General features: G+C 41.4%; 1 protein-coding gene across 1 annotated transcript; it reads left to right on the top strand.

The window, feature by feature from the left end:
* Positions 1–20,160: 20,160 nt before the first annotated feature.
* Positions 20,161–24,829, top strand: LOC310996553 (calpain-2 catalytic subunit-like; the record flags this gene model as incomplete). Its single annotated transcript, XM_083985976.1, has 18 exons — positions 20,161–20,388; positions 20,511–20,598; positions 20,711–20,826; positions 20,919–21,052; positions 21,165–21,357; positions 21,434–21,508; positions 21,631–21,716; positions 21,861–21,932; positions 22,070–22,227; positions 22,368–22,528; positions 22,645–22,656; positions 22,770–22,972; positions 23,188–23,281; positions 23,371–23,436; positions 23,531–23,588; positions 24,254–24,367; positions 24,505–24,557; positions 24,803–24,829. 18 exons carry the CDS (start codon positions 20,161–20,163, stop codon positions 24,827–24,829), a joined length of 1,938 nt encoding a protein of 645 aa, XP_083842102.1.
* Between the last annotated feature and the right edge of the window lie 364 nt (positions 24,830–25,193).

Raw genomic sequence — 25,193 nt, 5'->3', positions numbered from 1 at the left:
TGTCTTTAAAACATCTCTAAAGGTTGTGGAGTAACTTGACAAACCACTAAACACTGAAGTGTTTGTTCTGATCACTACGTCTCACTAAATAATATAGACCGAGTCCATCTGTATTTTCTGATTAGCTATCACACCTCATTTTGACTTCATGTTCTCAATTATGTTTGTCTTGGTTTTAGTTCATCCCATTAATTGATGAACATTTTAAAGATGATTGTTCACCTTGTGGACATGGACCTGTCAATATTTAGATTCATGAGATAAATCCCAGTTTTGACGGAATGGTCAAATGTTTATCTTCACCAGTTGGCCTCATCAGGTGTAGAGGTTGTAATTAGACTAATAACAGGGTAACAACATCCCTGTGGCTGATTGACACAGTTTACTCTGGTATGAGGAAAATACACTGTCTGTAGATTAGAGGCTTCTGAATTGAACAATACGTCAGTGTTCAGGTTGACAGACAGAGAACTGAGGAGTACCTGTTCTGGATTTTAGTCTTTCGGGTATTTAAAAAAAAAAAAGTCTGATCAAAGTCATGAGAACAACTCCACTCTTCACCAACAGATTTCATGCTTGTTTTCCACAAGCTGCTTGTCAGTATCTGAAAACATCATGTGTGTGTGTGTTGTGAGAAAATCCAGTGATGGCACGACACCACAAGTCAACACTGCAACTACAATGTGCAGCAACATGTGATGCCTTCAGCTTCAGGTTCTGTCAAATGTAATTGCATGTGGTGTTTTAATTTGTGCTGATCCATCAACAATCTGATGTTTGTTAATCAGTCTGTAGAAATGACTGGCAGCACTTCTGCAGACAAACTGATACATAGTAAAAGTTGGCAGTCTACAACTCTGCACTTAAATCCTGTACGTTAAAAAGATCTTCCTGAAAAGATTTTACAAGCATTCATAAGTTTTCTTTGAAACATCCAATTTGTAGTCAAGTATGTGCAAAAGAGTATCTTGTTTTTTGCATAGGAAGCATTTCACAGGGGTTCTATGGAGCAGTAACTGAGTGTTTCCCCTCTTGTTTGTATCCTGCAAGTGGACACATGAGTGCACACGGCACGACGTAACACACATTCCTGTGGCAGTAACGCATCATATAGATGAAGAGAAGGAGCCTGCTGCCAAGTAAATATGTGCTTAAATTACAATGGGTTTTAAAAATCGACTGTGCAAATGTTTTCTACACATTTCACCTGAGGGATGATTTGGTGGGAGTCTGCTAAAGTGCCTTTAATTTGGTCCTAAGGCATATTTAGGTGTGCAACTAGCCCGCTATTTTCAAGATTTACCTAATGCAAACATTTCCGACCCTTTGCAGTTTGGGTCTCTGCTGAGGTCCCAGGTGGCCAGACAAACCGGTTTTCCCCCTGCAGTGTGTTATTTGTTAGAGGAATATGATTAAAAGAAGAAAAAAGAAAAACCTCTGGCCACAACTAGGCTCTCACATCTGGAATCCTGAAGTGACCCTGTCAAAAAGTGTTTGTTCAAGGGAGGCAAACTGGTCTGAAGCGTTCATATTCTTTCACATATGATTAAACCTGTCAAAGGAGGAAATGAGGGTTAGTTCACATGTCATGTCTGATGGAATTGCAGTCTGCTCTGGGCTGTTTTTGTTTTCATCTGTTGAAGCGTTGGCTCTTTGCAGTTGTTGACAACACAACTGGTCTTACTGTTGGAACCTGAGAGGTAATGATGTTGGTATAGTTCACGCAGTCATAAGTGAATCCTCTAGGTTAAATGTTTGATTTAAGATAGAGATGTGCACTGATGTTTCCTTTCTCTTTCTCATTGATTGCCTTTTTCCAGACCATCACCTGCATGTTGTCAGAGCTGTAACAGCAACCGCTCAAAATAGAATGTTACCTTTGGGATCGGGGATCAAGTCTCTTTGTAATTGTTGTGGCTAAAATGAGAGTAATCCTCCTAAAGGTCCTTGATCTAAGATCTCTGTGTCTTTTCAAGTGGTGTTAGTGTAAAAAAAAAAAAAACCTGCTAGAAACTTGTTTGCATAGTCGTCAACCTCCTTTGCACAGATAAAAAAAAAAAATCCTGTCATGAATTTATAAAAACATATAAAAGCAGAGCTGCTACATCTAACAGGGTTCCTACGCAAGTATGGAAAAGTATGAAATTTGATTTTATACATTTCCAGCTCTGGAAAAGTATGGAAAATGTAAACTATTGTATGGAAATATATTTATATTAACACTTTTCTTGGTTTGGTCTTATCTAAAGTTATTTGGGTTAATTATTTTATATGCGCTATTGTACCTAGCTACAATCTCCTGGAAATGATTTGGTTGCATAATGGCATACCCATTCAGAATAATGAAAACAAATGATGAATTGCATGCTTTTTTATACTTAAATATCACAAATTATTCGCTTTTTTTTTTTTTTTACCAAGAAGTCTGGAAAAAGTATGGAATTTGGAAACTTCAATTGCATATGAACCCTGATAAATGAGGCCATTTATGTGTTGTTTTGAGTGCTATTGACTTAAAGAGGATGTTATGTCACCTATGGAGACATCTTTACTACGTTATCTGGTGGACAGTCAGGCCGGTCTGTGACAGGACAGGAGTTTGTCGGGTTGGAGCCTGAGACACCATGTCTTGTTCTTTTGTGTCAGACAGTGATTGACGGCGTCTGTGTGGTAGACATGTTCGTTGGTTCCTGACAGAACTAAGAAAATTGTCAGCTGTCATGTAAAGGTCATGCTAATCATCCGAGTCTGGACCAGGCTGGCGAGTTAGGCAGGGTGCTGCTCCAGGCTTGTTCTGTGACAACTGTGTGATGAAATGTATTCAAACATTTATTAGAGGACTACGTAATAAAAAAGAGACAATGACAACATTTCAAGCGTTAAGCTCTTTGTCAGTTGCTTTCAGGTGTTCTTTAAGTAGTTTCACAGATCCACCCATGGGTGTGGATAAATAAGCAACACTTGATAATTAGAGACGAAAAGGTCATGAGAAATCCAAAGTAAAAATAAGGTCTATAAATATCGATTGGCATGGCAAATATCAAAGACACAGGTCGACCATATTAGATGAGAGTAAAAAAAAAATATATAGAAAAAATATTATAAATATGAAGACGGCAAGAATAACTCATTTTATAAAAAAAAATAAATAAATAAAAACACAGCCTATTCTCTGTTTCCAAAGGAAAAAATGTTAAGGGGTTCCCTTTCCTTAATAAATAAGGAAAAATGGTATATGAGTTAAAGAGGAACTAAGCAGGATTTCTCCTGTGGCGATGCTGCATTTTTACCTTAATTAAAAAGCTCTGGAGTAACTGTGATCGTTAACTACATGACTTGTGACTTGTGACTTGTTACGATTGACAACGGAGGCTCTCTTCACCTGGCGTCTCACGGCTGAAAACCAGCCTTGCAACATCAGTACCTGGCCACCGCCCCGGTGTCCCAGTTTTCGTCTCAGTACACCTCAACACAAACACGCCGTAATCTTTTGTTCATGGCGGTTAAGACTACACAAACACACACGCTATGTTATCCACTGCTCCTTTTATTGATTTTTCAACGGCTTTGTTGTAAACAGATGCACATGGGCGAGAGGAGCATAACCGAAACAGCGGAAAAGCCAGCAGACTTGCATAGTTCCCCTTTAAGCAGAGTCTACATTACAGCATTAGTTCTACCAATGAGTAGTAAATTCATGATGATATCTCAACTCAAATTAAAGCAGAAGTAAGTGATATATTTGTGTTAATATAAGTCTTAAATAGTTATATCTTCCGACAGCAATCACTTACATAGAGTGTTTGGACCGAAACACGGGTCTGTCAGTCCCTCTGCTCTGCTCTGAGCCGAGGAGAAAACATTTATCGTATCCTACAGTTTTTATCCAATGAGGAGAGAGAACGGCATGCAGGGCTGTGTGTGCAGCCAAGGGACGCCGTGAATGTGGCGACGTAGGGACGAGGACTGTTATGGTGCGTTCAAGGAAACTCGTATTTTTCCGACCGTGAAGTCGTACCAGTTCGATCTGGTACGAGTTCACCGGTCGGAAGTTACGAGTGGCCGTTATAGTGACTTTCACCGGTAAAACAGGTCGGAAAAACACGAGTGGGTTCCCTGGAGCGCTACAAAGTCGTAAGTTGTGACTTGAAGCTGTAATTTACGATTTCAAAAGCCTGCCTGGAACGCAGTATTAGCGAAAACGACCGGACCACTTACTTCTGCTTTAATCCAAGAAATATATAATGGACGATTGGCGATTTCGGTATTCTGCAAATCAGCTTATCATGCAAAAAGTAACAACAAACAGGTTTTGCACAATGGTTTGCACAGATAAGTCTTAACTCATTGGCCCTCATTTATCAAACTTGCGTACACCAGAAAAATGGGTGTACACCAAATTCACCGCAAGGATCGGCATTTATTAATCTGAGCGTGAGCGTACGGTACGCACAAATCTCACGCCAGCTCTGACCAGGTGTATGCACATTTGGAACCAGCGTAGAACATGCAGGAGCGAGTGCTGCTGTGTCAGAATGATTATTAAACCATAGTCTAATAACGCAGCGATGTGGACCACATGTTGTTGTTGTTTATATTGATAAAAAGATAAAAAAGTAGCCAAAAAAAAGAGAAAAGAAACGATACCACCAAGTCCGTGTTGAAAATTTAACTCGACTTTTATTTTGAGCAACTGAGATGAATTAAAAACCACGACGTGACAGATGCTCGTTAATCAGCTGTGTAAACAGAAACAGTCAATGACAGACAGACCTGTTACTGTAGATCACACACACAAACTTCCAACATCTCCTGCACCAGAGCATGACCGGACGGCTCCTCAGTCTCTCTCTCTGCTGGACGCCGGTGTCGGCGGGGGGGGGAGCTCCGCTACCTGTCCAGGTGCAGCTGATCTCCGCGGCGGAGTGTTTTTTTTTTTTTTCCCGTCACCGGGACCTGTCAGCGGGACATCGGGCCGGTGTTTCACATCCCTCCATCAGCCGAACCATGCCAGCGGTGCGGATGGTCATAAAGTCGCGTTCGCAGCAGTAATATGCCTATGTGATGAGGCATATTAGGGCCGTGATTCTCCTCAGTCACTTGTGTTTAGTAAACTGCAGGAGCATTTCATGAGGTCGCTGGGTTTCCTGACGTGGTCGGTGACATGTGCGTCTGCAGCCTTCATCCACCGGGATGACGCTTATCAATCACAAAAACTATCAATCTATCAATGTCCAGATAGTTAATGTTGCCGCCCTCTCCCTGTTCAACGCGGTAATGCCGGTAAAGTCCCTCTTCTTGGCCGTCTTCCGTGTCTCCATGTCGTAAAAGGGGCAGGGCGACGCCTCTAAAGCAGGAATATATCGGGGCGTGACATTTAAATGACGCTCGTTTTCAGCCGCCGGATTTATCACCACCACGCCGGTTCTACGCCGAAATCAGCAGCGTACACACTTTTAGTAAATCACACGTGACACTTGGCGTACACTGATATTTACACCAGAATCTACACCAGATCCTGCGCAAGTTTGATAAATGAGGGCCATTGAGTGCCAGCCCTTTTATAAAATGGTCAGTGCCATGTGCCAGCGTTTTGGGGCATTTTGAGTAATATTTCAAGACCCAGAGCCCCGCGATCGCCTCCGCGATCACCCCCGTGCCGACCCTGCCCCCGCTGAGGAGGTACTAGAGAACTCAGCTGTAGTGGAAAAGCACCTTTACCGAGCCGAGCCGTGCCGTTCCGTGCTGTGAAAGTGTAGTGGAAAAGCGCCAATACACACCGTATGGGCAGAAGAGGCAGAGCAGCTCTGTGCCTCACCTCTGAAATACAACAAGACAGCTAATGGCTTCTACGGCCGCTGCCTGGGCGGAGGTTGAGTCGCGTAATGTGCTCTCCGTGCCCTCCACAGGTCATAGCAATCGGAGCGGACTTTGGCGTTTTCACCCTGTACATGGGGACGCAAAGGCGGAGCGTTTTTAAGATTTCCACTCTGGAGGGTGGTTTCACTTTTTTGCGTTTTCAAGCCCCCAAAACGCCGTCGCAGTCTACTCTAAACGAAAGGCACATCCGATTAAATATTTTGCCGTTTTCATCCACGAGCGTTGTCGTGTAAACAGGGCCTAAGATGACAATACATGCGCTAAAGACAAAAGTCTGAAGTCTGAGTCCAAAATAGTTCTCTTTGGCGGAGATGATTTTCTAAATCCCCTTTCTTTCTTTTGGGGAGGACTTGCTCTATGCCTGTGTGGTGAAGGGAAGCTACAGGATGGTTCTGGATATTGAAATGTCTAGCAACAGGACTTTTTGTGTCTCCTGTACGTATCGCACTGCGATGTTCCACTATGTGGGTCTTCAAAGATCTACCTACATAAGCCAGTCCTCAGGGATACTTTAGCAGGTAAATGACATTGACAGTGGAGCATGGAATTTTGCCCCTGATTTTAATAGTCTTGCCACTCTGTGGATGATTACAGTGTTTACTTTTGGTAGTGAAGTTACAATGGGTGCAGGAGTTGCAGTAGTAAATACCTTCGATGTTGTCCAGAAATGTGCATTATTCCCTGCATACAGTGTGGTGAGTCCCCTTCATTTTGTCGCTTACCTCCCTGGACTCAGCACCTGGCTACACTTTGGATGTGCGTGAGCTTTTTTCTTTGTTCATGAAATGTAGTATACCATTATAATATATAATATAACATTGGACTTCAAGCAATGGATCGACTACCTGACTTCTATCGTTACCATATCGGCTGACTTTATGTTTAGGCTACTTGGTGCATATTTCTAAGTTAATTTGTGTCTGATCAGAAACCTGAAGCAGCGGAGTAGAGTTTTCTGGCACGGCTTCACCAACTAACAAGGTGCATGGAGAAACTGAGGAAACTTTGAAAAGATTAAAAAGCTCCAGCTACACTTGTTACTAATGGCGCTTTTCCATTACACTTTCACGGCACGGCTCGGTAAAGGTGCTTTTCCACTACAGCTAGTACCTCCTCGGCGGGGGCGGGCTTGTCATGGGGGTGATCACGGGGCGATCGCGGGGCCGCATTGTCCATCTCTCTTTTTTCGATCCTCTCGTCTGCTCCAAACTCACTCGTCTGCACCTCGATTTTGGACCACAGCGTGGTTTCACACACAGCAGTCATTTGACTCGGGTGAAGGAATAACAACAGTCTCAATACAGATCAGTGGTCGCTGTTGCCACTGTGTTTTTGAAATTTCCGGGTTTGATTCTCATGTCGGACGTAGTGCTCGCACTCTTCCAATGACGACACTCTGCCCAATCAGTGGAAGGCAGTCGGCTGACGTCATGTTTTAGTATCGCTTCGGCTCGCTTGGAACCAGGGCCAAGGTGGTACGAAAAATAGTAGCCTACCTGGTACCAGGTACTAGGGCTAGTGGAAAAGCGCCATAAGAGAACAACTCTATAGGCCGACGCGTTTCAGCTTGTAGCCTAAGGCTACCCGAAACGTGTCTGCCTATAGAATTGTTCTCTTAGCTACAACAGTGTAGCTGGAGCTTTTTGGACTATTAAAGGCTGCAGATCTCGTAGTGTGTTCAGTCCTCGCCCCCTCTGAAAGCAACCTCTGAATTTGTGATGTGTGTCTTTGCATGTGTTTTTTTTTTTTTTTTTTTTACGCAGCAGTGTGTTGAGCTCTCAGGGCCACTGTAATAAAGGCCTATTAGACATAAAGAAGTGAATATCAAAATGTGTCAGCAGTGGCTGGATGAACCTGCTCAGAGGCCTGGGAAGACATTGAACCAACACCACTCCCAACCATTCCTCCCTTTGTACATTGTGTGCAGTGATTCAATGGAACATACCATCTCTGTAATCAGCAGCAAAATTACAGATTTACTAATTGCAAAACTACAAAGCAGCTGTGACATAGACTGTCATATCTTTTAATAATTTTCAAACACAAAATCTGTTATGGCAACAAAAACAATTTTGAAACATAATTTGTTTGCACTACTGGGTTCATGCAAGAGATGCAAATGTTTAAATGTAAAGGCTGCAGCCATGAGTTATAATCCGGCAGTGTTTGTGCTCAGTAAGAACCACACAGATTTGGTTTTACACATTTCATAATTTGTTGGTAATTCACAAACTTGTGAACACCTAAATCAGCTAACGTCAGGTGGAGGCTGACAGAGGCCTTTAGGTGAACTCTGCAGACAACATGTGACCGACAGTGATCAGACAGGAAGGAGAAAGAGCAATCAGCAGCTCACACATCTGGTAGTTTGTACCAGAGAGCGGCTCTGCTCCACATTTAAAGGTATAATGTGTAGGAAATTACCCCCATCTAGCAGTGTAGTTGCATATCGGAACATATTCTTGATGTTGCATTCAAGTGAAATCGGACAGACGTCAGACAGACAACAGAGTGAATTGTCGGCTAGTGAATTTTAAAACTTAATATTATATTTGAAAGAGAGAAAGCTGACACTCATTACGTAAGTGAATTAACAAACTAAATCTTAAATCTTGTTAAAATTGAATTTTGTTGGCAAGTGGCCATGATATTTATGGGAAACCTTGTTAAAATAAATACATAGTCTCTGAGCTCAGATTGTCACCGAAGCCTGTAAATTGAATCTACATCTTCAACTGCCAGTTCTGACAAAGGGCAGTAGCTCCATATTATGCAATGTACCCCACCTTAGCTGTATGAGAGTGACACATACTTGGCAGCTGATGAGTTGGCCAATAAATTAACTACAACCGTCACCTGGCACACTGTTAGAGCCTTTGGCCTTGAAACTGTTGCATGGTTCTAACTTCACAGACAAATGTAATGATTATTTGATTGTTATATTATGTAATTGTTATTTTGATTGATGTTACTCTTTTGGTGTTTGCTCAAGTCTGAGACATTTACCTGAACACTGTTTATCTGTTGCTGCTCTGCCACATGAGAGGGATGATTCACTCTCTGGACGAGGACCATCGTGTGTTTTTGAACATGGTCACAGCTGATCACTACAGGTGATAGGTGTGCAACCCAAGGAGATTTTTTTTCCCTATGTCCAAGTCAGATGAGAGCTTATAGTTTCATGAAGCCAAGAGTGAAGAGGAACAAAGGTGTTCGTATTGTTTTTGTTTTTTAATTCATTACTAAACAGACATGTGATTTTTATTATTTTGATTTTGCGTTTTCACAAGGAAGTGATTTTGTGTCGATCATAATCAGAATTGGATTTGTGACAGTTAAGGTGAAAAAGCATCCTACATGTTGATCTGTTTTGCACAATTATAGCAAAACATGTTTCATATTGGTGGCACTGACCAATGAGCTGACACAGAAACTAAGTTTGAAAAGTAAATGGAAAGTTTTGTCTAACTGAGTTTTGATGAACCATGAAACTTATGTGACAGTTGCACTTGTTAAGACTGTTTGGGAAAAATGAGCCAAAATGTTTGAGAAAGCTGTAACAAAGCTTCAAATGACTGAGCTGATTTACAACGAAGCCCCACAACTTTGAGCATCCTTTAATTCAGCGTCAGTGTTTTTGCTCCGTAATGTGCAGCAGGCAGCTGTTTTCAGAAAATAAATGTATAGTACAACCCCACCGTGCCCTCCACGCCCCACCACACTCACTCATACACTACAGTAACTGGCCCTGCACCATGGGGCACAGAGACAAACTTTGCTGGTGAACATATAGCGATAAAAGGTGCAAATTAGAGCAGGAGTTGTCAGGTTGCCAGGAACATGACTCCCAAGACTATTTGCTATCCCAAGGCCCAACACCAGCAGAGCGCCACGTCTTCTCCACCAGACTTTACGCTTCAGTCAGGTTGTGTTGTTTGGAAGCTTCAAACTTTTTGGCCAGTGGGAAAAGGGTATGAGATTAGTACAGAACAGTTAAGACTGATGGAAAGGTAGTTTGTTTTTATCACTTTCACATCCCTGCTGTGTCTGCTTCAATTCTTTAGTAAAGTTGCTCTAAACATGTTGTCTGTCAATATTTAAGATTTGAGAAACCTGCAATCATAAGTGTGCCTCGTGTATTGTGTTGCACATACATGTAGTCCTCTTGTCTTTAATTGACACCTCTAAGTCTTTAATTGCTCCTCTCTCCACTTCATGTTCAGTATACAATAATTATAAGTGCTGAGTGAAGGTGTTTAGATTTTGTATAACAAGAATATGACCCCAAGGTAACATTCACCATTGCTTTTAGTCAGACTTATGACAACCCTTATTTCAGTGCGGTAGGCTATGTCTGTATAAAACATGTACTAACATGTCTGTGACAGAAAAATGACAAAAGCTTTTGCTGCATCTCAGCACACCTGTGGAGAGCAGGTATTAAGGAAACAATTCTTGCCTGTGGTGGTTTTCACTTCTGTAAATGCATGTAGATGTGGGAGACAAGACATAAAATAATAACACAATCTATCATCTGGTATATATTATCTGCTAAAGGTATTAACTCTAAAGGTATACTTTCTGCATGTCATAGTTGTTCCCCATTGTTACATCATGGTGATTTGCATACAACGCTGCCCTATTTGCAAGTTGTGAGCTACTTGAAGCTGTCACGATATATCTTGTTAAAACACCATTTTCCCAGAGGGCATCCCTAAACCTGAAAAAAGACGTGAAGAAAAAAAAACACAGTAAATAGCACAGTGATGGAAGTATGGTGACATGTCAGGACTCACTGCCACAGGAGGTGGCTGCTGCAGCAGGTGTTCTTGTATTTAATGTATATATACTGTAGGTGACACAGGTATTTACAGTAGGCTATACATTCACTTACAATGCCTGTGTCTGAGAGCTGCTTCTCCATAGTAAAGAGAGGTTTAGTGAGTTGTTTGTTTATTGCTACAGTTTGTATCCTTAGGAGCTACAGAGGGTGAATGATGAGTTTTAGCACTGCTAAAACCGTTTCGGCCATTAGACTCCCTTTATAAAGGATTTATTAATTTTGAGAAATACAGTTTTAAACACTTTGTACATAATAAATAACCAGTTATAAACAGGTTATAATACAGTTTTCATCTATTCTTGTAGGGTCACTATTTGGCAACATCAAGTTACTGCTTGTTACTCACTGATCTTCCGGAGTTCATAATTTTATCGATCATGTGGAACTTATGAACCATAAAGATATGCTTATGGAGGTTCACCGCTAATAATTTGACAAATATTTGATGAAGCAGAGAGGCACATGCTGATGGAGAAGAACTGAAAAAGTTCAATAACATTAAGTTATGGGGCTTAACAGTACAGATGCATGTTAAATAGGCTCAATATTTAGTAAGCAACAGGTCATTGTTATCTGGTTTATCTAATATGTTATAACATAAATGATTTACCAAACTAATTAAAGAGAGATTGTTATAATCCATTCATAAATTATGTGATTTTTGATGATCCACCCATCCACTGTCTACATCGCTTAAGCACAGTCGTTACGGGCTGGAACCAACCCCAGCTGACATAAGGGGGAGGGTGGGGTTCACCGTGGACAGGTCGCCACACAGGGCCAGTATATAGACAAACAACACACACATTCACACCAATGGGCAGTTATAGTCTAAAGCCGTTTTCCCACTAAAATTAGCGGGTCGACGCGGGTTTTTTAAACGCGGGTCGACCCGCTAACAATCGGCATTTGGCCCCTTTCCCATTGACCAAAATGAGCCGAGTCTGACCCCCCGCTGAGGGATCAGCATAAACCAGTCGCCCCGCTCTCATCCGCGGTGCAAGAGACACACACAGTCATGCCACAGCCGCCCGCCGCGGAGTGTCCGTCCGCCGAGGCAGACTCTCTGGCTGGCTGACCTGGAGCACCAGGACCGCGGAGGACAGAGAGTCTGCTGCGGCCGGATGACGGACGTCCGCGGCACAACACAACACATCAGTTAAACAGACTGTCGCTTCTTTTCTTTTCTTTTTTTCTATCGTTTTTGGTCAGTGTTCTCTGATCTTTTGATCCAGTCTCGGATGAGAGCAGAGCGGAGCAGAGCTTTGTTTTGGTACGTGGTATGAGACGCGACCGGCGCGATGACGTAGCGTCACGTAACGTTCAGTGTCATCACGTAAATTAGCGGGTTGACGCGGGTCTGGCGTTCCCACTGCAAGCCGAGCAGAGCCGAGCCGATTAAAGGCGATTTTAACCCGCGTCACTTGCCGAGTCGTTTGACCCGCGTCGACGCGGGTCGACGCGGCTCGGTGCGCCTTTCCCACTGCCACCAAAAGCCGATTGTTAGCGGGTTTAAACGGGTTTTTTGGCCAGTGGGAAAGGGGTATAATTTACCTCATGTGCATGTGTTTGCACTGTGGGCGAAATCTGTAAATCCCACAAAGACACAGTGAGAACATACAAACTACACCCAGAAAGGCCCCAGCTGAGCACTAACCACAACAAAAACTTTTTTTGAGACATGAATGAAATGTCTTGGGTGACTAATGACCTTTTACAAAACTGTTATAGGTTTTTAATGAACTATGAAACTGTTGTGACAATTGAACTTAGAATTCATGTAATATGTAAGACTGATTTGAAAAATCATGCACAACAATTAAGATGAACTGAAAATGCCAAAGAGACACAAACTGATCAAATAATGAAATAAAAATGACCACAGACATTTAGAAAATGACAAAACGTGCTCACAGGAGACACCATGAGAAAAAGAGATACACAAATGCCATAAAGATGCAAAAGCTTTTATTGTGTCCATGACATTTAGGTGTTAACTCTTATCCTGCCTGTGGTTATATTTCAGATCTGTAAGATCTGTATGTGCGTGACAGTTCTCAGGAGACAATCCTGCCAGGGGCAGCTCTCTAAATAAAAATCACTCTTCAGTTCAACAACTCTCAAGTCCTCCTAAACCTAATTACTGCTGACATGACAATGACATGCTGCGCACTTTCAATAGATGCAACAGCTTCGTTATCTCACATAACAATCAACAATCAATGTTTAACATTCATGTCAGAGTCAGAGTCATTTATTTGCCATTTGCAGAAAATCTGCATTGGAAAGCACTTGCGAGAGGACGGGACTATAAAAACATACATATAAGAAGAAAAACACAGTAAATTACATGAAACATAAAAAGGTAGGTTAAGATAGAGGGACACTGCCCCCAGATATAGGCACCATATAGACATCTAAGTAAAAATAATCAGGAAACATTCGTCCTAACAATAATTTTTTTTTTTTTTAAAGACAACAAGAGTTTTTAGAGTGTACAGTGGAGGTATCCATGTCTCAGCACCTCTTTCAATAGAAGAATGAAAATAAAATAATAATAATGATAAATAGTAATGGTACAGATAATAATAAATAGTTAAAGCAGATATCAGCTTCACGGCCGTTTCGGCTAATGCTGCGTTCAAGGCAGGCTTTTGAAACCGTAAGTTACAGCTTCAAGTCACAACTACGACTTGGTAGCGTTCCAGGTAACCCGTAGCTCGTGTTTTTACCATCCTGTTGTCTGTGAAAGTTCCCTATAACGGCCACTCGTAACTTCCGACCCGTGAACTCGTACCAGATCGAACTGGTATGACTTCACAGGAAGGAAAACACAAAGTACGAGTTTCTTTGAACGCACCATGAGTTAGCAGCCCCCGCCCTTGTCAGGCATCAATTGGTCCTCGTGCTACGTCACCACATTCACGCGCATCCCTTGGCTGCACACACAGCCCTTCATGCCGTTCTCTCTCCTCATTGGATAACACTTGTATCCCACAAGGAAAATTTTCTCCTCGGGTTACAGCAGAGCAGAGTGACGGAGAGACTCGTGTTTAGGCTGAAATACTTCATGTAAGTGATTGCTGACGGAAAATAGGACTATTTAGGACTTATATTAACAAAAACATTCCACTGATATCTGCTTTAAAACCTGCTATTTGGCCCTGATTGAGGCTAGAGGTTGTTTAGGCTGCGCACAGCACAGGGAAAGAAACTGCCTGTGAACCGGGAGGTAGAGCATTTAATCGAGCGGTACCGTCCACCGGAAGGGAGACGAACAAAAAGACTAGAGGCAGGGTGACTGGTGTCGCTCACTATTTTTAAAGCCTGAGCCAGGAGCCTTGAGTTTTAAAGTGCATCAAGTTTAGGCAGATCAGTACTAATAATTTTCTGAGCCAGATTGACTCTTCTGGTCAGAGATTTCTGGTCCTGAACAGTGAGGTTACTGAACCAAACTGTGGACGAAAAAGTAAGAATACTTTTGGGGTTTAGGCTTTACAGTGTAATTTGATGCTAAATCTCACATTTTCACCGTTAATATAAAAAAATCTTTGTCTCTTTTTGTGTCATCAGCTGAAAATGCATCAAGTTGTGTTTCATATGTTACAGACTGTGTTGAGTTTGTAGTCTAATCACATTAATATTGTCACCTCAAAATAACTTTTTGTGTTTTTATTATTCTTTATTTTTTATGTTATTTCTCTTCCAGTATTTTGTGAGAGCCATGTGTGGACATTACATAACAGCTATGGACATTATAGAATCAAAATGAGTGAGTGGATGAAGAAAAATCTTACTGTCATACTGTATGTAATAATGACAAGGTGAAATGATCACTTAAATACTATCCTACATACTGTTGTGTAACTGCAGTTAGTGCTGATTTTATAGCCTCAAGCTAGAAAATGTAGAATCCCAGTAGTCAATATATCGCTATCTGTCATGTCATACAAACAGTTTCTTCTTTCACACTCACTATCATTTTTACTAATGAAACATTTGGTAAAACAGCATCTTTAAACGGGTCACACGGCCTCTTAATAAAAGGTCACATATTATTTAATGGTCCTCCATTCCTTCCTTCTTGCAGGTCTTTATGTGCGTGACAGTTTGCAGAAGAAAATTTTGCCATGGACAAATATCCCTAATCCCACCATGGTCGTGGAGCTAGCAGCAATTTTCTGAATACTTGTCAAATCCCCTTTTACAAAGCAACTTGCTGCAGGGATTTTAAAAACACCAAACCAGAAAAGTCAAGTATAGCATAACATACATTTTATTCCATCCATTTTCCCATGATAACGAGATAATTTTCCTCCGTTTTCTCCTGCTCCTCTGACATTGCTACACTGAATGATGTTTCCCGCAATGATTTTGGCCGAATTCCGATTCTCCCCTTAGCCCTTGGCCCTAACCCTTCGTTTTGCGCGTTCACGTGAAGTGGTAGGGGTGTCCCAATTCTGGTTCAGACGAGGGTTAGGGGGAAGTGGTAGGGCTATCTCGCCCTCGAAACGGAGATTTTTCAGGGGCACACTACGGACCGAGGGCTATGGCAAGTTTCCCAGAATGCATCTTGCGGCAACCGGCAGCTGTTTTATTTCTCACTGTAGCGCTGTTATTACGTCATTTTGTTAAGTTTTAATATTTTTTCATGCGAGAAAGTAGCTGTTTAGATCCCCAATGTGCGGTCAGTTTATCCAAATGAGGCTGTTTAGACGTTTGCTCCGATGTTTTTCGGAGAAGTGAAGCTCCACGTTGGAGCCTCCACCTGTGGAGCAGATCAACGGCTCGTCACGGAGACACCACCCCGTCCGGAGAGCTTGTCAGCCGGCCAACCTCCCGACCTCGTCCCGGTAGAAAAGACGACCGCTAATTAACTTACCCGCAGGGTTTTAAAGGTTTACCGCCGCATAGTTACATTCATTTTAGGAGATAAATGCTGGTCTCATTGATGAAATGTAACAATTGTCGCATTAATTTGTTTGAATTAAAAGTGAAGCTTCATGTGTTTTGGACACAGAAGCACATGTGAAAGCCAGCAGAGACGACTGATGACGTATGTGATTGTTGAAGTGGTGTCCCAATTCGTAGGGGTTGACTTTCAACCCTACTCCTTGTAGCTCCGTTTCAAGGGCAAGGGTTAAGGGCTAGGGGTAGGGGTAGGGATGAAAAATAGAATGAATTGGGCCTTAATAGACTAGCGTTCCCAAACTTTTTGCGCCGCGCACCCCCTTCAAATTTCTGACAGAGCTGACGCACCCCCAATGCCCAACACACAAAAAAAGCTGTGTGTGTGTGTTATTAGGCAGCCTAATAACTCCTTGTGACCACAGCAACCACGAAATTGAAATACTGTAACTACAGTATGCGACTGTACGTCTATTTCTTCCGCACTAGTTTTTATTTTTCATATGCGGATCGAGAGTGAGCGAGTGAGCATGCGAGACAGAAACAGGTGCGCACCACATTTCACATTGCCGACCGACACCGGCAAAAACTGAAACGAGACAGTTGAAGAGAGGAAAAACACAGAATATACAGAGGTATATGCCTTTATATGTCCAAGAAACGTCACGACGTGGTGGCTCAGGTTTAGTGAAACTGTCACTGTCAGCACTGATTCTTGAGAGTCGGGACAAAACACGTTCTGAAAAACTTTTTTTGAAAATGTACACTATATTGATTAGAGTTATATATTCATGTAGATAAAGATCTGTTCTATTTAACCATGTAAAGGTGCAGGCTGGAGGTTAAAAAACATTTTTAACAAATTCACATGTTTACCTTAAGGACTTGATTTGTGTCAACTCTGTCAGACACACTAAAAGTATATAATTATATAATTATATAATTATAATAGCCTGTCAAGAATCTTAAGTTCTGATGTATGTTTTAATAGTGTTTAGTTACTTTGATATGCAATAAAAAGTAAGATATAAACTTAAGGTTTAATTTCACACTGTTATGAATACACAGATTTCTAAACATTAGCATTTTCAAACTTTATCTTTTATTTTGCCACTATAGAAAAAAATCCTAAAGTGAATAAAACACAAGAGGATGATCTGATGATCCTTTACTACTTAAACAACAAAAACTGAAGAAAGAATTATTTGTTTCCCCCAAAAATTACAAAAACATGTATCTGACGGTGCTGATGAAGATCTGACGGAGCTGACGGAGTTGACAAAATTGTATTTGCATTTCTGATCAATGAGCAAAAGCTTTTTTAAACAAATGGAAGTTACACTAAATTAAGAAATAGCAATCCCTTGTCTTACTGAACATATTTTTAATTCAACTATGATAAACAAAACTGTAAATACACCATTTCAAACTACAACAAATTGCACTTCTTCATTTTGTACTCCGAAGCATAATGTCACAGTATCTAGCATTTGATTGGAAGATGTGTCTGTTTTGGACATATCTGCCACAGATAACACTGTACTGCATATATTACACTAATGATGGTGGAAAGGCAGGGTTTTGCACACTGTCCGAGTCAAAGAGACTGGATGCTGTGGCATTCTGGACACAGATCCTATGGATCATGTCTTAAAATATATCAAGACAAAATTACCACAGGTGCACTTTTGGTATGATGGTCCAAGTAAACTTGTTTGAAAAAGCAACACTGAACTTCTTCCCTGCTCTATAAGAAGTGTGTATATTTTCAATAGTGAAAACTACACACTGTACCTTTAAAATTTTACATCAATCAATAAATCAAACATGTAGATAAGTGCTATATATAACAGATGTGCTGGAAAGTCATCCAATAATAAGCAGATAGAAAAGAGAAGAAAATTATTCAATAAGCAGACCACAGTCTGGCCGTGCTCTACAAATCATAAGTATATTGTAAAATAATGTAATTCCATGCTATATACATTAATGTGCAGATAAACCCCTAAAATAACATTCTATTCCTTTACTATATTTGAAAATAGTATAATATTAGCACATTTAAGCAGTTATTGGTGAATTTGTCAACTCGGTCAGCTTACATGTCAACTCCGTCAGACAGAAAACCTGACGGAGTTGACTCTGACGGAGTTGACGAAATGGCATGTTTTTTTCCTTCTGCAGAAAAAAGCCCTGCAGCTAGCTAGCTAGTTTTTTGGCTATTGCTAGCTGTCTCCATAATCTCAATAAAATACTTTCATTGAGTCCACTATGGTTTTAAAAAAGTATCATAAGTGAGAGATGGTGTTGACATGCTCCGGCTGTGACCATAGGAAAATTGACATTGTTCATCTAAAATATCAAAAAATGTCAACTTTACCAGACCATGTGTGGTATTGATGCATTCACCACAGCCAGGAGAATGAAAAGGGATCCTCAGGGAATAGCTGGCCATGCTATTGCCTGATTTAATGAGGTTTATGAAAAAATCTGACGGAGTTGACGGAAACAGAGGACACAACTTTGATGGGCAGATTTCTGTGGAAAATATTTTTAGATGTTCATGGCATGCATTGTTGTATACATTTATAACCCTTATCTTTGATTTAATATAAATGTTTTCACAATTGTAGAGGTTTTTAAAGTTTTTGGGGGCTGGTGAATATTGTGACCTATTGCTGAGGACAAGAGAAATAACATGGGCCGTCTGACCACTGGTCATATAATTAAACAAATATCCCCCAAAAAAGGAATTATCTATGCTAAAACATAACATCAGTATTCACAATTCATTTAGATCTAACTTTGTGAGTATGTCAATCATTATTTATTTCTTTATTTTTGATATAAATAAGACTTTTCTATGTGGGACATGTTTTGTCCCGACTCTCAAGAATCAGTGTGTCAGCAGCTGCTCCAATCACACACGTCACAAACTTTAATTTGAAGGGACAAACAGTGACTTTCTTGCCCATAAACAGATAGGCTAAACGTCATGTCTGTCGGCTGCTGCCTTTAATTTTTATTTTTTGACAAAATTTGAGACCCCCTTCAAATTTTGCTTTTGGGGCTTTCAGGGGTAGGCTACTGGGTTAATCCGCCCTGTATTTCGCACACTGGAGCAGATCCTTATCGTTTTGTTTTCTCGAGATCTGGAATTATTTATCTCGTTATCACGAGAAAACCGAGGAAAATGATCTCGTTATCGCGGAAAAACGGATGGAATAAAATGTATGTTTGTATGACCCTTTAGGGCTTCCGTAATATTGATCACCCAATCTCAGTTTATTTTTTCTTCATATAGAAAGATGTTTTATATAATTACACTTGAGTCTCCTTTTGTTTAGAAATAAATAACGAACAATTTGAAAATGGAGATTTAAATTTGAAAAAAAAAAAAATTACTAACTGCAGATTATCTTCATTTCTATGTATTTCTTTTTTTGTTTGTTTGTTTTGTTAAGAGACATTCTTTCATTTAGTGTACTCAGTGGTTATGATACACACACATAAGACTGTGTAATAATGTGAGTCGTAAGTGTAAAGGCCAGAGGCTCATGCTATGTCATCACATTTTGTTTGAGCCACACCCAGTGTGTTGTTTTCTGTACTGGGGAAGCTGGAAGTTAATTCCGCCATGACACAAGAAATATGTGAGTGTGTGTTAGTCTCGAATAAACACGCTTAAAGAAGCAAAAGAATATCTCTGCCTGTCGGCTTATTCTCCGAGTTAAGTGCGAGTAAAAGCTGCAAAGCTCAACAGTTTTATTTATTTTAATGTTTATTTAACAGGGATGATACATACAACATTGCCACAAAAAATGAAAAATGCGATGCATACAGCACATTACACACATTTAACTTTCTAAACCAAAAAAACAGTCATGTTCACTTCAGTGACCATGAAACATGGTTTCATGCATTTGAGTCAAAAGAAAAATGGAAAGTAACAATTTACATTTAAAGCTCACGATTGATCTGTGATTCAGTGCAATGAAATTTCTTCCCTTTATTGTAACAGTGGACACAAACACAGTCTCAACATTAAAGAAAAAGCACAAAGATGAACAAATGATGGGAATTATATTATTGTGGACTGCAGCATCAGCAGTCACCTCTGGTTATTAACCACATGTCAACATACCACCTTATTATTTTTTTTTTTTTTTGGCTTGATGTCATGCCAAACAAACCTGAGATGACAGGAGGAGGAGATTTACTCTGGTAAACTGGTTTTATTGTGCAAAACTCTCTCAGCATCTCATCATTGTTTGTGTCTTCGCATCACTGGGGGTGGGTCCAATGCCAGTCTTACGTAACACTAAATATAAGTGAGGGACGGTCCACTGCACAGACCAGACTTGGCCACTCCAAGTGACTCCTCTTGCAGCAGTTGGTTGCAGCCGTCTCTTGGTAACTATCTCCACTCACCTCTGAGGAACACTGCATTTTTCACTTCACATTTTAGAAGTCTCTTAATCTTGTCTTTGTCCTTGTGCCTCAGAGTCTCCACAAACCCTCTCATCAAGATGTCTGAATGCACCTCCATCATCAACTTGCGCTACCGGGATGGCAGCGAGGGGAGCTCCTCCAACCCTGCCAGGTTCAACCACCAAGACTTTGCTCAGCTGAAGGACAGACACGTCCGCAGAAGGAGCCTCTTTGTGGACCGCACCTTCCCACCTAACCTGCGTACTCTGGGGGATCTGGGTCTGGCCAGCTGGCAGGAGGATGAAGTGGAGTGGCTTCGTCCAGCGGTAAAATACTTTCAAATATATTTTAACGGATCACGTTCATACAGAAGAGAAACAAATATGATTACATTTTAAAATTTGCATCTTACTCATATTTGCGTCATTTCCTCTATTGTCGTGTCCAGGACCTCTTGAAGAAACAGAACAACAGCGATGAGCCGACTTTCTGCCAGAAGGGAACCTCACGCTTTGACTTTGGTCAAGGCTTTGTGGGTAAGCAAGGATTTCTGGGGTTCAGTTGAAGGCCACAAAAAGATGAACAAGCTGTGTAAATGGAAGATCTGAACTATAGTTAGCAATGCTTTTCTCCTTTCCCCTTCGCCAGGTAACTGCTGGTTTCTGGCTGCAATTTCTGCTCTGACGTTCCAGAAACATCTGATGGCTCAGGTTGTTCCCATGGACCAGTCCTTCAAGAAATATGCAGGAATCTTTCACTTCAGGGTAAAGATTTAATGATGCATGCAGATGTGAGTTTATCAGTGCACTGCATTCATCAACAAACTTGTAACTTTCACCTGCTCTGTCTATGACAGTTCTGGAGGTTTGGCAAGTGGGTGGAAGTTGTCATTGATGACAGCCTGCCAACTCTGAATGGCAAGTTGCTGTCTGTGCACTGCAATCAAGGAAACGAGTTCTGGGTTCCTCTGCTGGAGAAAGCATACGCCAAGTACGTACCAAGTCACCCTAAAGGGTGCAGATGTTCCCGGGTGTGACACAAAGACCAGAGTCCAGATTTCAAATGATGATGATGTCTCTTTCTTTTTGTCTGTGTCCCTCAGGGTGTGTGGTTCATACGCAGACATGAGTGCTGGACTGCCATCAGAGGCCTGCAAGGATTTCAGTGGAGGTGTGCACATGACTTATGAACTAGGAGACTCCCACACTTATGGACATGATGAAGAGCTGTGGCAGCAGCTGAGCAGAGCCACTGGCTGCCGGTCCATGATTTGCTGTGGGACGGCTCCTAAAGGGGTAAGAAACAAATTCAAGAGGAAAATTAAAGAAGAAAGAAGAACATCGAACTGATCTGTGGTCTTGTTCATTTCAGGGTCGCATTGTGAACTCTGTGGCCAACACCGGGTTGGTGGATGCACATGCCTACTCTGTCACAGCTGTCACTGAGGTAGGACGTGTGCTGATGTACACAGCTCATACTTTGCTGCTGAGATGCTGTCAGTATTCATTTGGTATTGCCTGTGTTCGGAAGGTTTCACTTCATTTGCCAACTGATCATTTTATCTTCAGGTGGAGTATTACGGCTCCATAAAGCAGCTGGTGCGAGTAATGAACCCCTGGGGTAAAACAGAGTGGAACGGGAAGTGGAGTGACAAGTAAGTCGATCACACGTCCAACCGACAGTGCATAATATGAAAAAACAAACTTATGACAGGTTATGTTCTTTTGGAACAGCCTACATACATTATCTTTAGTTTTAATATATGGAATTCATTCATTTCTTTTCCTATTGTGCTCAGGTCAGATATGTGGAACGGAGCAAGACAGGAGGATCGGGAAAAGTTTGCTGATCGTGATGATGGAGAGTTCTGGTAGATAAACTGGATCATTTGATGTTTTCTTGAAAATAAACACAGCCAGAGTTTCAGACACTGGGTGTAGTGCTGCTGAGGTTTCATTCCTCATCTGGCCTTCCCCTTGTGCTAATGTGCTCAACTTTGTCTCTCAGGATGGAGTTGGAGGACTTCTGTCACTATTTCAACATGGTGTCCATCTGCTGCGAGAACCCCAACTTCATTGATGGTGACCTCAAGTGCCAGTGGCAGTGCATGGTTTATGATGGCAGCTGGGTGTCAGGGAGCACTGCAGGGGGCAGTTACTCTAACTGTGAGTCCAGTTCAGTTATTATTTTACCTTTACGTAGTAACAACAACAACAAGTTGTCTGTTTTGTCTTGCTTTTAACTTTTCCTAGAGTAACAAAGCACTACTCTCATCTGCATTTTTGATGTTTCTCTTTACCTGCAGCTACCTTTGCCACCAATCCTCAGTATCGCATCCAGGTGAAAATCATCAACAAGGAGGAGAAGGAAGACAAAAACATCCTGCTTTCTCTGATGCAGAAACCTCAGCGGGGGGAGAATCGCAAGGAGAGACGCTCCCACCCAATTGGACTTAGTGTCGTCAAGGTATGCACCCAGACTTGATAATACGAAATGCAAGTATGGAAATGATGTAACAAGATAAAGATTAACAATTATACAACTGTATAATGACATTCCTCTTCATATTTCACCTCCAACAGGTTCCACCAGGGGTAAGAACAAGCACCATCTCCAGCTGTGAACACAAAACACATCACTTGAACAAAGCAATTTGATAGTGTAGAAATAATGTTATACCATTAAACAAGGTTTGTTGTGCTTCCAGACCCCAGCGGGAAAACTGGGTAGAGACTTCTTCAGAAGAAATGGTCCAATGAAAACAACACAGATGTACACCTACGAGAGGGATCTGATTGAGATGCACAGTCTGGTGCCTGGAGAGTATGTGATCGTCCCCTCCACCATGAAGCCTTACATGTCTGGAGAGTTTGTCCTCAGCGTCTACACCAAGTCTGACGTCAAGATCAGGTAAAGATTTGATCCAATGGAAATTTATATTCCTAAACAAGGGGACTGATTAAGATACTGATACTATCACACATTCACACTAAAATTAGCATTTTGAATCAGTGTTGGATTCAACAGTATGAAGGTCGATTCAATGAAAAAGAGTTATAACAGACAGGTACGGTTGTTGTGTTAGGCTTGAGTCTATTGTTTAACATGTTCCTTTCTGCATCCAGCCCCCACGATGGACACGATGAAGATGACGATCATGATCACGATCATGACGATGATGATGATCACAAGGAGGAGGAGTCACGGGTCCTCCCCTCGGTATGAAATAAAAGTGTGGCTTTGAGTCTGGTCCGTTAACTTGTGGGAACAATGTTGGTGACGATCAGAAACCTTTTGTTTTCTTTAAGATCCCCACGGATGAAGACAATGACACGGATCCCGCCCGTGCCCTGTTCAACCGCTACGCCTATCAGGTGTGGTGTCTTCCCTCTGTCTCTCCACTCATCCTTTTCTTCTCTCTCTCTGACACCAGTTGATCACAGTTGTTGTGTCTGTATCTGTTGTCAGAACGGCGAGCTGAGTTCCTACCAGCTGCAGAAGCTCCTCAAGAACAACTTCCCTCATGGTGAGTGGATTCATATCACATGAGCTCAACATTCAACTTCTTCTTCCATTTCATGTGACTCATTCCCTCCGATTCACAGGAAGCCGCTACGGCTTTGGACTTGATACCTGCAGGAGCATGATCGCTTCAGTGGATGTATCCTTGAGTAAACAAGTGTTTTACTCTACTCTCCCAATCATTGTCATGCTACAGTCAAATTAAAACCCTTGTCCGCAGTGAAATTGTTTGTCATCACATGTTGATGTAAGGTCCCTAACCTGCACCACAGACAGACAGAAACCTGAGGATGACCTTCACTGAATTCTCTGCTCTCTGGAAGAAGATCAATGAATTTAAGGTAACACAGCCAATGTGGTCATGGTGAGAAAATGTGTTTCATCTTATTTCCCTCATGGTTAATAACGTAAAAAAAACAAAAATAACTGCTCTTAGTTTCTAAAGGTAGCTTCATGTTTTTTGCAGCAAATCTTCAATCGTGCTGACTTGAACAAGAATGGAACCCTGTCTGACTATGAAGTCACAAGGGCAATTCAGTCTGCAGGTAACACTTTTTTATCAGTGTAATTAAACTTGACCAAATCACTTCACCTCTCCTTATTTCCAATAGAAGAAGAGAGAATGCATCAAGTAGACAACCATCCCATTTTTTCTTGTGTTTGTACCAGGGATGGATGTGAGCGACAGCTTGGTGAGGGTGATGATGTTCCGCTACACCGGCTATTCCTCCACCTCCATGGAGGAGTTCATTACTCTCATGTTGCGCCTGGACAAGTCTTCAGGTGAGTACCATGGCAACATTCAATGACATCACTGTCTAAACCACACATCATTTTGAGAAATCAGCACCCAAACAGTGCCAGGGCAAAGTCGAATACATAGCACTGATGAGACATCTGTGGTTTGTTTTCTATTACAGGCACTTTCAAGGAAAGATCATCTGATGGAGTGATCAGCCTGACCTGGGATGAGGCAAGTCTAAATCTAAGATATCCAACTTCACAGAAATGACACAATGCAGAAATATCCATGTCAAAGTAACTATAGTGCAGTATCAAAATACAAATAGGGTTGAGGTGTAGGTAGAGTTTCTTTTACCTCACAGTCTGCTACGTTGTTTACCATAAACCAACAATAGGCTACATCATATTTTATGTCCACATCACATGTTGTTTCAACCTGTTGGTGCTAACAATATCTTTCTTATTTTTCTTCAGTGGTCCGACATGTCCATGTACAACTAGAACAAAGCTGCCAGATGCACAAGAGACACATGGGAGATGATTCCTGCCATCAAACATTGACCACAGTATATTGGAGCTGATGTCTCTCCCGCAGAAAACCTGTAACAGTAGCAGTAACACGTGTCTGTCATCAAAATGATGCTTGTAAAATAAACGTTGTTACCTTCCAAGTTCTGAGTTGAAATTGTCATTCTTGTTCATACTTTAAAGTCTTGTTCATATTTTAAAGTCAGTCACATGACTGCATGAACAACCAGGGGCCTCATTTATCAAAGAGGGTGTAAAACTGCTACTAAATATTTGCGTAAGGCGAAAAGACGAAAATGGCGTACACCCTAATATTTACACCTTTTTCAGATCAATC

The sequence above is a fragment of the Trachurus trachurus genome (genome assembly GCF_905171665.1).
Source record: "Trachurus trachurus genome assembly, chromosome: 14".
In the NCBI taxonomy this organism is placed as follows: Eukaryota; Metazoa; Chordata; class Actinopteri; order Carangiformes; family Carangidae; genus Trachurus; species Trachurus trachurus.
This window is presented reverse-complemented; position numbering and strand designations above follow the sequence as displayed.